Here is a 13,689-nt window from a genome sequence, read left to right as displayed (position 1 = left end):
TATTCTCGAGATTAGTTGTTTGTCAGTTGCTTCATTTGCTATTATCTTCTCCCATTCTGAAGGCTGTCTTTTCACCTTGCTAATAGTTTCCTTTGATGTGCAGAAGCTCTTAAGGTTAATTAGGTCCCATTTGTTTATTTTTGCTTTTATTTCCAATATTCTGGGAGGTGGGTCATAGGGGATCCTGCTGTGATGTATGTCAGAGAGTGTTTTGCCTATGTTCTCCTCTAGGAGTTTTATAGTTTCTGGTCTTACGTTGAGATCTTTAATCCATTTTGAGTTTATTTTTGTGTATGGTGTTAGAAAGTGTTCTAGTTTTATTCTTTTACAAGTGGTTGACCAGATTTCCCAGCACCACTTGTTAAAGAGATTGTCTTTTCTCCATTGTATATTCTTGCCTCCTTTGTCAAAGATAAGGTGTCCATACGTGCGTGGATTTATCTCTGGGCTTTCTATTTTGTTCCATTGATCTATATTTCTGTCTTTGTGCCAGTACCATACTGTCTTGATAACTGTGGCTTTGTAGTAGAACCTGAAGTCAGGCAGGTTGATTCCTCCAGTTCCATTCTTCTTTCTCAAGATTGCTTTGGCTATTCGAGGTTTTTTGTATTTCCATACAAATTGTGAAATTATTTGTTCTAGCTCTGTGAAGAATACTGTTGGTAGCTTGATAGGGATTGCATTGAATCTATAAATTGCTTTGGGTAGTATACTCATTTTCACTATATTGATTCTTCCGATCCATGAACATGGTATATTTCTCCATCTGTTAGTGTCCTCTTTGATTAAAAATATGGAATGCTTCATGAATTTGCATGTCATCCTTGCACAGGGGCCATGCTAATCTTCTCTGTATCGTTCCAATTTTAGTATATGTGCTGCCGAAGCGAGCACTGGATTTTTTATTTTGAATTTCAGTCATCCTCATTTTAAATTTTGGGCTTCCTTGGTGGCTCAGTGATAAAGAATCTGCCTGCAATTCAGGAGACCTGGGTTTGATCCCTGGGTTGAGAACATCCCCTGGAGAAGGGAATGGCAACCCATTCCACTATTCTTGCCTGGAGAATTCCATGGACAGAGGAGCCTGGTGGGCTGCTGTCCAGGGGGTTGCAAAGATTGGACACGACTGAGTGACTAACACTTTCAGAGGTTCCTCCTCTTTCTCTGAGGGTGGTGAGCCGCGTGGCAGGGTGATTGGGTGGCTTGCACCTGCTTGTCTTCATTGTGGAGAAAGATCCCTGTTTTTTGCAGGATGATCCTGAAGCTGGGTGTGAAGGAACGAGGACTAACTCGGGGTTCTTGTTTCCAGCAAGGCTTTTCCTTCACCTTTTGCTTTCATCTCTGCTCTTCTTGGTACCTCCTGGCCTTGAGTTCCTCCTTCCACGTTGTATTCCATTGACCGTTGCTGCTGCCCCTTAGAGGTGGTGGTGGGTATTGCCTGAGGGGCCCAGTGCGGGCTGGGGGCTCACTGTTCACTCCTTCCCTTTGTCTTCCACCCTCTGTGGCGCCTGATGCTGCCTGTTCCTGCACCTGCTCAGGTGTGCAAGGGGATGGCGTGCTTCTCCTTGTCTTTCTCTTTGCACATCCTTGGGTTTGCCTCTCCCTGCTCCACTATTGGCATTCCACCGTTTGCCTCCTATCCTTACGTACTGTGTTTTGGTGTCTCCAAGCTTTGTTGATGATCAAGTTTGTTTATGGTTTTTCTTGTCTTTGTTCCTTTGTAATGATTCTGAAAAGTTCTACTCCACTGTCTTGAGGATGCAATTCTCCTTTTTAAAGAGTGACACCTTATTGCCCTGATAGATTTCTTAGAGGGTGAATATGAGAGTTTTTCTGTTGACTGCAGAATGTCTAGGGAGAGGCAAGGCTTCATCCACGGGCTAAATTGGGACAATTTACCCCGACACTCAAATCTGAGACTCACCCAGTCTTCCTGTGTCCTGGCCAAACACCAGTTGGCTTTGCAGGTCACTTTAGTCAAGTCAGTAGTATCAGTAATGTGTACACAATGTAACTTGAGGGATATCTGACTTAGATCACATTTTTCAGGCTAAAGGGTCTTACATCCCTGACCGGTCATTTGTGCCCATGGGAGATAATTTGTGGGGAGCCATGACACTAGTTCAAGGAAGTGACCATGGCAACTAAGTGACTGACTAAGTAGTGACTAAGTAAGTGATAACTAAGTAACTAACTAATGTGACTTCAACAGGATGGGCATTCAGGCTTTTCCTTGACTTGTGACAGCTTTTGTTGAATTTGTTTTTCACTTTTCTCGGATTCAGGAGAAACAAGTGACATGTGACTCAAATTCCTGATTATGACTGTACTTTCATGTATCTGTTCAGATTATATATGAGGTGTTTTTAATCTATTAATGTGTATTTATCACCCAGTTTCAATGCAAATAATTCCATGTATGCAGATTGGTTAAAGATCAATCCCAATCTGCCCAGGGATTGATTTTGCAATCAATAGTAGTTTGCAAACTACTTGGAGAAACAGAGCCTATGCATGAAACCCTGGACAGCCAAGGTTAACCAGAGCCATAGGCTTGAGACCAGGTCCTCCTGGTCTGTGCTGCGTGACACGCAGACAAGGTCACTGTCAGCCAGGTCTACTGCTGAGGGTGGGTGGCCTTGCCCCATCACCCGTGAGCCCCGAGAAGCACATGCGAGGCTGTGTGTGAGTCGAGCTAGTGGCTCAGTGCTGAGCACCCCCTAACCATCTCTTCTTGGCTCACAGAGGGTGTTCGGAGCTCTGCCGGATCCCCATGGTGGAGTACAAGCTGGACAGCGAGGGAGCCCCCTGCGAGTACAAGACCCCTTTCCGGAGGAACACCACGTGGCACCGCGTGCCCACGCCCGCCCTGCAGCCCCTGCCCAGGGTCTCCCCGGTGCCCGGCACGCCCGACCGGCTGCAGTGCCAGCCCCTTCTCCCGCAGAGCCAGGCCGCCATCCCCCGCAGCACTTCCTTTGACCGGAAGCTGCCCGATGGTACCAGGTAAGCTGGTGGCCCTGGTGAAGCCCTGGCTTGGAACTTCACGTGGTTGGGGGACTTGTGTGTGACTTAGTCATTTCTGAAGTAGCTTGTTCTGACCCAGTGGCAGCAGGGCCGCCGGGCAGGCCCCGAATGCTGGGGCACAAGTGGTTCCAGCCAGCAATGGTGCTGATGGCGTGCAGGTCTCCCCCATAGACACCACCCCCCAGGGCCACCACCGTACCTCTCCGCAATAATCCTCCTGTCAACTCACTCTCCAAACCATGTTGGGAAACCATTCTGCAGGAGCCTCTAGACAAGCATGAACAGTTTCGAGTATAAAGAAAACAAAGCCACAAAAATCATTGATGAAATCCCGTCATCCTAATGGTCACAGAATTTTCAGAGGTCCTAAGATCATTGGCATCTCTTTGCTTTTCTCTCTCATTCTAAGCGGAGGGAGTTGAATTTAAAATTAAGTTTTTCCCTGAGAGGGTGCACCTGTTTAAGAGTGAAATCCAATAACGTTAGAAGCTGCTGAGAATTTAGAGACGTGACATGGAGAGGTAGTTCTAAGTGAACAGCATAGTAGATCTGTTGTTGCTATTGATTTTTACTCCCTTTGTTTTAACTTTCACATAACTTATGGGCTGTGGAGACACCGAGAGCTTCCTCAAAATTCCTTCTTAGGCTTTCATCTAATAGAGCATATGTTGTAAGCAGTCACTGAGCCAGGCTGCCCGCTGAACGTGTCATCACCTTGTGCTGTTCCTTGGCCTCTCCCATTCTCCAGTTTCCTCCTCTGAAAAGTAAACTTAGCTGTAATAGAGACCTCCACAGGGCCTTATGATGACTGAATCAGTCCACAGAGGTTAACTGCTTAGAACAGTCCTGGCCCCTAGGTGTAAGTCTCTGTAGGTGTTAATAATAATCACTAGGATTATAACATGTGGGCTTCCTCTGACTTCTCCAGTCTGTTTTTCCACAAATGAGCGCAGGAATGGTGTTAACTAAATTGACAGTGAATCATCTGGGCTCTGGCTCTCCCTTCTCAAAGGTCTGCTGAGTTTATAATATTCAGAGAGATGCATACAGTAGGTAGCCTGGGTGTAAAGGGGTGACATCAGAAGGGAAGGGGCCTATAGAACCTCCCTTATTAACATATAATTTAGTAAATTATAAGGAATTCTTTTGGGCTTCCCAGATGGCGCTAGTGTTAAAGAACCCACCTGCCAGTAGGAGATGTAAAGAGACTTGGGTTCAATCCCTGGATTGGTAAGATCCCCTGGAGGAGGGCATGGCAACCCACCTCAGTATTCTTGCCTGGAGAATCCCTTGGACAGAGGAACCAGTCCATAGGGTTGGCAAGAGTTGGACAGGACAGAAGCAACTTAGCATGCACACGCACACTCAAGGAAGGCTTCTAATAGCAAAATGAAAAGTTGGCAAGCACGTCTTCATCAAATGAGTTCTCACAAGCGTCACTCATTTCTGTGTGTCTGAAATAAATAGGATTACATACAATACATGTGCAGAAATAAATGGTTTTGCCAAATTTAGAGTTTTCCCTCTGCCTCGGTTTTAAATATAGAAAGAACCACAACATCCCTTGCATTGTCTCATAGACCAAGTAGTAGTGATGTTTGCATAATTCTGTGTATTCTATTGCTGTCCCCCATGTTTAACTGGGATCATTAGCTGTGCTTTCAATCTTTAGGTGATAAAGCCTTGTTCCTGCCATATCTTCTTCCTATAATAAATTACCAACCATAATACCCCTGAAATCTCATGGCATCACCAATTCTCAGTTTATTTGTCCATGATCGCAATGTGTGTTTCCCATTTTCTTCGTCACTGAAGAATGAATTCATTTGTAAGTCAAAACAAGCCAGGTCCGGATGCTGGCAGCCCACCTCTGTGCCTGTTACTGATTGTAGTCAACCTTTCAGAAGTTCGCCCAGCAATCAGTCATCATCCAGCGACCCCGGACCGGCCAGCAGCGGACCCTGGAGACCGCAAGTTGGATACGACGGGTACCACTCCTTTTCCCCTTCTGTGGGCTCCTGGGGGGACATGTCTCCAGGGAACACTCAGAAGCGCTTACTTTGCACAAGGCCACTGGGAACAGAGAGACTCAGATAGCACTGTGGTAGGGCCAGTGCTTCCAGACTGGGTAGCTCATCATTTCTGTGAAAGTGGACTCATTTGTCTATATTCTGAACTTGTCTGTTTTCTTTTTTTTTTTTTTTTTAATAAGGGAGAGTCTTTTTGAACACATGAAAATTCAGGATTTGGAGACTCTGTGGGTGATGGCCCTTGGGAGTTTCCCTTCACTTACATTGCTGACAAGGAATAAATTCACAGCCTTTCTTGAAAGTGTTTTTCTCTCCAAAACACAGCCCAGAGTCTGAGGAGGCAGATTTAGCATGGGACACATTTCCTCTGCCTCCTGTGAGAGCAAGTGGAAGCTGGGTGCAGGGCCGTCCACACAGCGCCCAGGGGCCCGAGGGCACCTGTGGACAGGACCCAGGATGGACGGACGCAGTAACAAAGGAAATAGCTGTACACTCTTGGGAAGAGGAGGGCCGCCCCAGGGATGTGGCTGTATTTTTGCAAGGAAATGCAGGCGTTGCCCCCAGCAGCAGTGTTTCTGTGCATTGCTGCAAGCCAGTGTCGCCTCTGCCGCTTGAAGGAGCTGGGCGCACTGCTGAGGTGATGGACCGTCCAGGCAGCCGGAGGGGCTGGCACCAGATGAGAGACGCTTCCGTTCCTCCTCTCACATGTGCCCAGGGAAACCCTCTCCCCGCACCCTCTCTCCTTCTGGTTTGGGCTGAGAAGTAGAGATTTATAGTCTGAGTTACATGCATTCCCTGCCTTAGATGCTGGATGGGGTTCTTAAAAGTTGTACTTTTTTTTTTTTTAATTTTTGAGATGGTTAGATAGCATCACAGATTCAATGGACGTGAATTTGAGCAAACTCTGGGAGATAGTGAAGGACAGGGGAGCCTGGTATGCTGCAGTCTATGGGGTCACAAAGAATTGGATATAACTTAGAGACTGAAAAACGATAACAAAAAAGTTGTACCTAAAGAAATCTTTCTCCTTTGAGTTGCATTTTTAAAGTGGATTGGGGAGGCTTTATGTCAATGGAAAAACCATGTCTTGGCTTTTTGTGCAGATCAGGATTTAGAACTGGGATTCTAGAAGAAAGGGTCCCATGGTAACATGAATAAGTTTTCTGCAGTTTCCTTTGGAAGAGTAAATTGTCCTATTTGGGGATTTTCATAAAACAAAAGTCCAGCCAGATGTAGTCTAGAAGCAAATGGATCTGATTTTCTTTTTCCTTAAAAAATTTGATATGAAGAAGCATCAGTACATGTATTCTGGGCCCAAGAGAAACAGTGACAGCAAAAGCTGCGAGCTCGTGCTCAGTCCATCAGGGACCCCACAGTCCTTTCAGCCCCTGGTGGTGGCCTCCTCCTTTATCTGTAAATGGTGTCATCCAGGTGCCTCTTTGGACCCAGGCATGACAGGAGAGCCCCCAAGTCCAGATGCTTTAAGCTGCTCTGTTGGGCAGGGCTGCGGCAGCAGAGAGTCTCTGACTAGGGATCCCTGGGATGGCCCCTCGGAACCAGCACCCACGGGGGACACTGGCGGGACAGCATGTGGGCAAGCCTCAGCTCTGTGCTCTCTCCAGGTGCCAGTCTCCCCTGCTGCTGGAGCACCAGGGCTCTGGCCCCTTGGAATGTGACGGGGCCAGGGAGCGGGAGGACACCGTGGAAGGAAGCAGACACGCCGGTAATACGGACCCCCGCCCCTCCGCATGCCTCTCTCCTGCCCCTTCCTCCCCCTTCACTGGTTCATTCATCCATTCCCATCTGGTCAGTGCCATCCTGCCGTGTACAGGGTGGCTGCTGGGCCCCCCAAGGTCATCCGGGATGTGCTCATAGCTGGTGGTGCCTGGGAAACAGACCGTGAGCATCATGGGGTGGTTCTGTCTGCTCTGAGGGCCTCTCTGTGGGTAGGACCAGAAGGTCCTACAACCGCAGTCCTGATCATGGTCACTGAACCATGTGTTTGGCCCCTGAGTTTCTCTGCTCCTTTGTTAACACTAGAAATTAGATCTTTAAGGCTTCTCTTTCTGTGTGTGACAGAAACCAAATGGCACGGCCCACCTTCCAAAGTCCTGAGCTCCTATAAAGAAAGAGGCCTGCAGAAAGATGGAGGTTGCAAGGATTCTCCCAATAAGCTTTCTCACGTGAGTCTTGTCATCATGAACTAATGCTTCTGTTCATCTCAGCACTCGTGATTTATTAGCATTGTTGCCAGGGATTCTCAGTGGCATCAATTATCTCATAAGGGTCTTGGGTGAAGTTAAAAAGAAAAAAAAAAGGTTTTCTTTTTATCTCTCTCTCCTTTTATAAAGAAATACAGAGAAAAGTCATCCAGTGAAGTATTGGCAAAGCCAGGATTGTAACCTCAGCCTTTGATCCTTGGTAGTTTTAATCTGTTGACTGTTATCCACGTGTGGACAAAATACAAAATCAGAACCTGTGCAGCAGGGTGTGTGGTGGGTGATGCTGTGCCTGGTGCTGGCCGCTCAGGGAGCCGCTGCAGACGGCACGCAGGACACCGGCAGCAGGCAACCGACAGGCTTCCCGTGGTCCCGCAGTGCCCGTGTGGTTCTGTTTACTTTTTGCAGAAATGAAAAGGAGCCATGTAGGTGACTGTAGCTCAGTGAAATGAAACTACCAGTTAAATGTGCAAACAGGAATTTTAGTTGTTGCCAGATGAAGCCAACCTTATAAAGTAGCTCATTTTTCAAAATTTGCAGACGTCTTATCAGGTCCTGACCCAAGTTGTTCCTTTTCTTCTCCTCCTCCACTTGTCATTGGCCAGCCTCAGAGCTGTTACCTGCAAACATGTGGCCTCCATCTCTCAGCTGTATCCTAACCTTGTCTCGAGCCGGCCTCATGGAGCCAGCTGATGGCACCAGCACAGGGAGAGAGGGGGAGGGGAGGGGTGAACTTGAGAAGATCCACTTGTGATAACAAAGGGCATCGGGATTTGCTTAAGGATCTGATAGGGTGGAGGGAAAGAAGGAAGAAGAGAGGGATGGAGGGAAGAAAGGGAAAACAGAAAGAAGGAAGGGCCAAACCACTTCATCATCAGATGGGACATTTAGTCTGCTCTCTTGGTTTCATCTTCCAGGGACCTCAGTGCACCCCCATGAGCACCCCATCTCATCATCCCCGGGTCTTTCCCGACTGGGGCTCTGGGGGGTGGGTGTGGCTCATGCTTACACAGTGCTTCTGCACATGTGAGCTGGTTGGGTCTGCACAGTAATCCCTGTGCTCAGCGTAATAAGTGCAGACAGGAGCTGAGTGACTGGCCAGGGTCCCCCCACTGAGATTCAAACCTGGGTCTTCTACCCCACACCCAGGACTGGCCCTGTCCCTTGTCACAGCATTCTCTGAAGAAAGGCTGCTTTCCTCCTCTTAATTCCCCATGTACTTCCCCAGCTTCTAGAACCTTCGTTAACTACTTTCCGATTAGTGACAGGGTGGCAATACTTTTGTGTTCATGTACAGATAATTGAACAAAGACTTGAAAAGATACGCATTTAACTTAAGATGAATGATGGGAGGAATTATGACTCAGGGACTTTTGCATGAAACCAGGATGTTTTTGAAAAGTAAATTCTTGCCTTGCTTCCTGCTGACAAGTGAGTAGAAAGGGTTCGGGTGAAATCATCAGGTCTGTAGCTTCGTGAGTCTGGGGAGAATAATCGCCTTCGTGTAGAAGCAAAGTGTGGGGTTTGTCTGAAGCTGCCCTGTTTCTCTCTTCTCAAGATCGGAGATAAAAGCTGCTCCAGCCACTCCAGCAGCAACACGCTCTCCAGCAACACCTCCAGCAACAGCGACGACAAGCACTTTGGGTCTGGGGACCTCATGGATCCCGAGTTGCTGGGGCTGACGTACATCAAGGGGGCCTCCACGGACAGTGGCATCGACACGGCCCCGTGCATGCCCGCTGCAGTCCTGGGCCCCGTGCACCTGGCGGGCAGCCGGTCCCTGGTCCATGGGCGGGCAGAGCAGTGGGCCGACTCCGACATCCCGGGGCCCGACGATGAGCAGGCCAAGATGTATGCAGTCCATGGCTATGCGCCTGGCATCTCCACCAGTGGGGCTGCTGACGGCAGCCTGGGCGACCTCAGTGAGATTTCGTCCCACTCCAGGTAAGGACCTCCCCATGCTGTGACCAGCAGCTAGTCGGGGCACCCTGGGCGCCGTCGTCTGCTGCTGGGGTGAGGGCAGGGGCCTGAAATAGGACCAGAAGGTGCCTGAGATCATTGTCACCTGTGGGCCAAACTGCCTGACTTCAGATGGAGGGCTTGTGTCCAGCTGCTCATTTGAAATGTGCATGTGAACAAGTTTGTGATTACATCTTCCTTTCTCTTTAAATTGGAGAGAAAACGAAACAGAGGTGCTCACGGCTGTCATCAGGCCACTCATGTTTCTCTGTCAGTTCAGTTTGTTGTCCCTGGGGCTTCCCTGGTGGTTCAGTGGTTAAGACTCCATGCTCTCACTACAGCAGGCATGGGTTTGACCCCTGGTTGGGAAACTAAGATCTCATGTGCCCCCAAAAAGTGTAAAGTTCAGTTTGTTGTCCCAGATTTTCAGGAGGTGTGGTAACAGCTGGACGGTCCTCAGCTGACGACGGACAGTAACAAGGGGTAGTCTCTGTGTTGTCCGCCTGAAAGCCTGTGCCCCATTCTCCTGTTCCACAGGCCGCCTTACACAACTGTGTACTGGAAATGTGTTCAGATTGATGATCCACTTTCTTTTTCAATATAATGACTAGTTACATTTAAAGGAATTACATTCTAATTGTAGGTGTTTATATTTTTATGAGTAGTTTTCAATTCCCATATGACAAACGTGTACAGTGACTTTAAAACACATCACTGGTGATTCCTCCCTTCAAAGACCAAGCAAAGAACTGCAATGATACAGGTCTGGCCGTGGCTAGAATTTCCTGCACACCAATGACCCCTGTCATTTTCCTTCTTGTCTGCAAGGCCTTCCCTCCTTCAGCTCTGAGTCATCGTCTAACTTTCCCCCAAGTCTTCCAGCTGCTGGAGAGTAGCCAAAAGAACAGTGATAGGACTGTCCCTCCAGGCATCCAGGGCCATGGCCAGTGACGATGCTCAAGGCCGGCATTGGGTTCAACACACGGGCCTCTGTGCTCCTTGGCCCTGCCCTTCACTCCACCTGCTCCTCATCCTCACATGGTCTCTGCTGAGCCTGGAGAGGTGAACCGATGGACCGTAGCGAGGCTTGCTGTGACCTCAGACAGACACGTGAATTGCATCGGCCATCCTCTCAGTTGAGGCAGAGACCTCATCAGCGGTGCCTTGATTTTCATGACTGATATCATGGGATATGTCTCATCTTGTTGAAAAAAGTTTTAGACTTCTTAGTCCTGGAAATTAACATAAGTTAATTTTTTTACATAAATTGAAAGCACGAAGATGCCTGTACACACACACATGCTCGCTGCTGCCTTCCTGCTTTTCTTTTCCTGTTACTAACATCCTCATCTGTGTCTTAGTAGCACAAATGATCATTTTGTAACCTTCTAATGTTTGTTCAAAGTGTAGAAGATTTGTAAAGTGGCTGGTTTTCTGATAACCTTGCTAGACAAGTATAAATGGCATCACAAACAGAGTTTTGTATTACTGTTGAGGAAAATTTCTGTGAAAACTGCCTTCAGAGCACCTTCATTTATGAGTCGAGTCGGGATATTAACAGAGATTTGAAGCAGGTTTTCTGGAGTACCTTAAGCATCCATTAATGTGATGGGTCAGATGAGTAGAAAGCACTGGGAGGTGCTAGATTGCATTTCTGGTCGATGTTTTTCCTTCCCCGCCCCTGCTTTATACTGAACACGTGTACAGTGGTTATAGAAGGGCCATGGCCTGAGTGAGGGTCTTCTTTGCCATCCAGAAGCCTTTTTCTTCCCATTCTTAGTGGACAGTGACTTTAAAGCCACATTTCAATTTCAGTTGCAGGCTTTGGTTCATGTGGAATTTGCCAATAAATTTTAAATCTTTTGAGCACGTCCTCCTCGTGTCTGTCCCCTGCAGAAGGGCTAGAGAAAGCAATAATTTAAATACTCTTAATTTTTCAGTTTTAAATTTTTTAATGATTTTTAATTTTAAAATGTTTTTAAGTATTTTTAAGTACTATCTATATTAACATTTTATATTTAAAATAAGATTTGAAATGTTGGTACATCGAGGCAAAAGGAACTTGGCTCATTAGAGCATAACGGACCTAGGTACCGCAGCGGTGCGGAGACTTGGCAGATCCAGAAATGCTGGGGCCCAGCCTGGGGCACCCATTCTCCGTGATGATGAGTGTCATCAGCTGTGCGCTGTCCTCGTCTGCTTGTGTGGTCAGCTCGGAGCTGAGGCCCACCGCCCAGGGTCTCAGTTGTGACCAGGAGTGGTCCAGGGAGTGAAAGAGGAAAGAGGCTCTTAGGGGCTGGCATCGGCACTGAGCATCCTGGCTAGTCACCCCCAGCCCCGCACAGTCTATCTCACCATGTCGCAGCTGCTTCTCAGCACTCCCGCCCTGGGTGATGTCCACCAAATAAAGGAACTGTCTACTTTCAGCTTGTGACAATCCTTTTGTTGTTCGGGGAGCCCCCGTTCGCCTCTGGAGGCCAGAACCGCTGATGGCTGTGGCGTTTCTTGCCCACCGACGTGGCAGCAGATCTTTCCATTCCACAGTGAGCTGGTCTGTGCTCACAGCTTATCTTGTCCCGTCCACATTGCCCCCTCCCCGGCTGCAGTCTTCCCTTCACTAAAAAGCCTGGACCTGTCTGCTTCACTTGTACCCGCAGCACTTAGCACAGGCTCTTAAACGTGGTAGGCGTTGCAGTGTTTGTTGAATGCAGGAAGGAAGTCTAAGAAGACGGTTGATAAGCATTTGTTGATTGAGTTAGTAAACCAGTGCCTGGATAGCCTAGGGAAATCAGAGGTGCAGAGGTTAACTGTTCCCAGTGTTAGGAGCCCAGACCTGTATATGGAATACCCTTCATGCTCTGATCCTGGGTTTTCATCACCAACGACTACTACCATCCCCACCAGCCCCACCACACATGCGCATGCTCCGAACAGCCATCCAGGAATAAAGCAAGTGTGAGTTGTGTATGTGGTATTTTTCTGGGATTGTACTGAGAACAGGGAAGAGATTTACAACTCATGAACACAAGCCGCACTGGTGTGAGGGGGGAACATGGGTGTGGGGTGGGTGTGCAGGAATCACCACCCATTAAGCAGCACCAGCATATTCCCAGCCTGTTCTCTCCTGCTTCTCCGGGCTTCTAATTCAGCAAACCCGTTTGGGTTGGTTTGTTTTTTTTTTTTTCCTGCAAGGGCAGGGCACTTAGATAAGAGCTCAGAATACAAAGCTGTATTCATCTGAGCCTAACCAAGCTTTTGCAAAGTGAAATAAATCAACTGCCAAAAAAACAAGACAAAAAAACCCATGTTCTGTATTCTCCTGTAAATGGCTCATGTGATTATCTGTTGCTTACCCTTATTCATGTCATCACACTCTTAGTACAAAGGATGGGAAGTTGGCAATAAAACTCAAAAAATAATAACTTGAGTCTAGAAGGAAAAGATTCCCCAAAATTTTATTGCTAACAGTCTAGGATGTTTACCAGCTTCAGAGAAAAACAGTGCTACTGCTGCTAAACACAGGTTTTTGCCATATTGCTTGTCAAATGGATTCAATACCTTTGTTCTTAGAGTTTAACTTTAAAATTTCTTACTATTGGGGTAAAAGACATTTTTAATCAAGCCTAAGAATTGATGCTTTTGAACTGTGGTGTTGGAGAAGACTCTTGAGAATCCCTTGGACTGCAAGGAGATCCAACCAGTCCATTCTGAAGGAGGTCAGCCCTGAGATTTCTTTGGAGGGAATGATGCTAAAGCTGAAACTCCAGTACTTTGGCCACCTCGTGAAGAGTTGACTCATTGGAAAAGACTCTGATGCTTGGAGGGATCGGGGGCAAGAGGAGAAGGGGACGACAGAGGATGAGATGGCTGGATGGCATCACTGACTCGATGGACGTGAGTCTGAGTGAACTCTGGGAGTTAGTGATGGACAGGGAGGCCTGGCGTGCTGTGATTCATGGGGTCACAGAGTCGGACACGACTGAGCGACTGAACTGAACTGAACTGAAGTGAGGAAAATCTGTTTTATAAACAAATGGAAAAACACATCAGGCTTGGATCATACTATTGTTATTCACAACACATTCTCCAAAAGCGTTCCATTTGGTGATTTCAGAAGATAAATTTGGGTGTTCCATGCATCGTATTAATTATATTAGACTAGGGATGCCCTGGGCTTCCCAGGCGGCACTAGTGGTAAAGAGCACACCTGTCAGTGCAGGAGACACAAGAGCCGCGGCTTCAGTCCCGGGGTCTGGAACATCCCTTGGAGGAGGGCATGGAAATCCGCTCTAGTATTCTTGCCTGGAGGATCCCCATGGACAAAGGAGGGCTACAGTCCATAGGGTCACCAAGAGTCGGAGATGACTGAAGCAACTTAGCACACATGCATGCATGGATACCCTAGACTTTAACTCTAAAATATCTCAGGGATAATCAAAGGCTTTGAAATGCATGAT

At 47.6% G+C, this 13,689-nt stretch overlaps 1 protein-coding gene and 1 non-coding gene across 9 annotated transcripts in view; one reads left to right on the top strand and one right to left on the bottom strand.

Moving 5' to 3' along the window:
* The window catches only part of SIPA1L2 (signal induced proliferation associated 1 like 2), a 251,449-nt gene that overhangs the window by 198,086 nt on the left and 39,674 nt on the right, over nucleotides 1–13,689 (top strand). For 7 of the 8 annotated variants that reach the window (XM_044942017.2, XM_044942019.2, XM_044942016.2 and 4 more), the window contains 5 exons: nucleotides 2,746–3,003; nucleotides 4,929–5,012; nucleotides 6,677–6,777; nucleotides 7,134–7,237; nucleotides 8,832–9,217. In XM_044942017.2, the coding sequence (XP_044797952.2) occupies nucleotides 2,746–3,003; nucleotides 4,929–5,012; nucleotides 6,677–6,777; nucleotides 7,134–7,237; nucleotides 8,832–9,217 (933 nt within the window). The remainder of the gene's footprint in view (nucleotides 1–2,745; nucleotides 3,004–4,928; nucleotides 5,013–6,676; nucleotides 6,778–7,133; nucleotides 7,238–8,831; nucleotides 9,218–13,689) is intronic. The other variant, XM_044942020.2, reaches the window with a different exon arrangement.
* On the bottom strand, nucleotides 788–894 carry LOC112584862. The gene has a single exon (XR_003109247.3). It is a non-coding gene; the product is annotated as a U6 spliceosomal RNA (small nuclear RNA).

The sequence above is a fragment of the Bubalus bubalis genome, chromosome 4 (genome assembly GCF_019923935.1).
Source record: "Bubalus bubalis isolate 160015118507 breed Murrah chromosome 4, NDDB_SH_1, whole genome shotgun sequence".
In the NCBI taxonomy this organism is placed as follows: domain Eukaryota; kingdom Metazoa; phylum Chordata; class Mammalia; order Artiodactyla; family Bovidae; genus Bubalus; species Bubalus bubalis.
The sequence above is the reverse complement of the archived record's forward strand: the minus strand, read 5'-3'. Positions and strand labels throughout refer to the sequence as shown.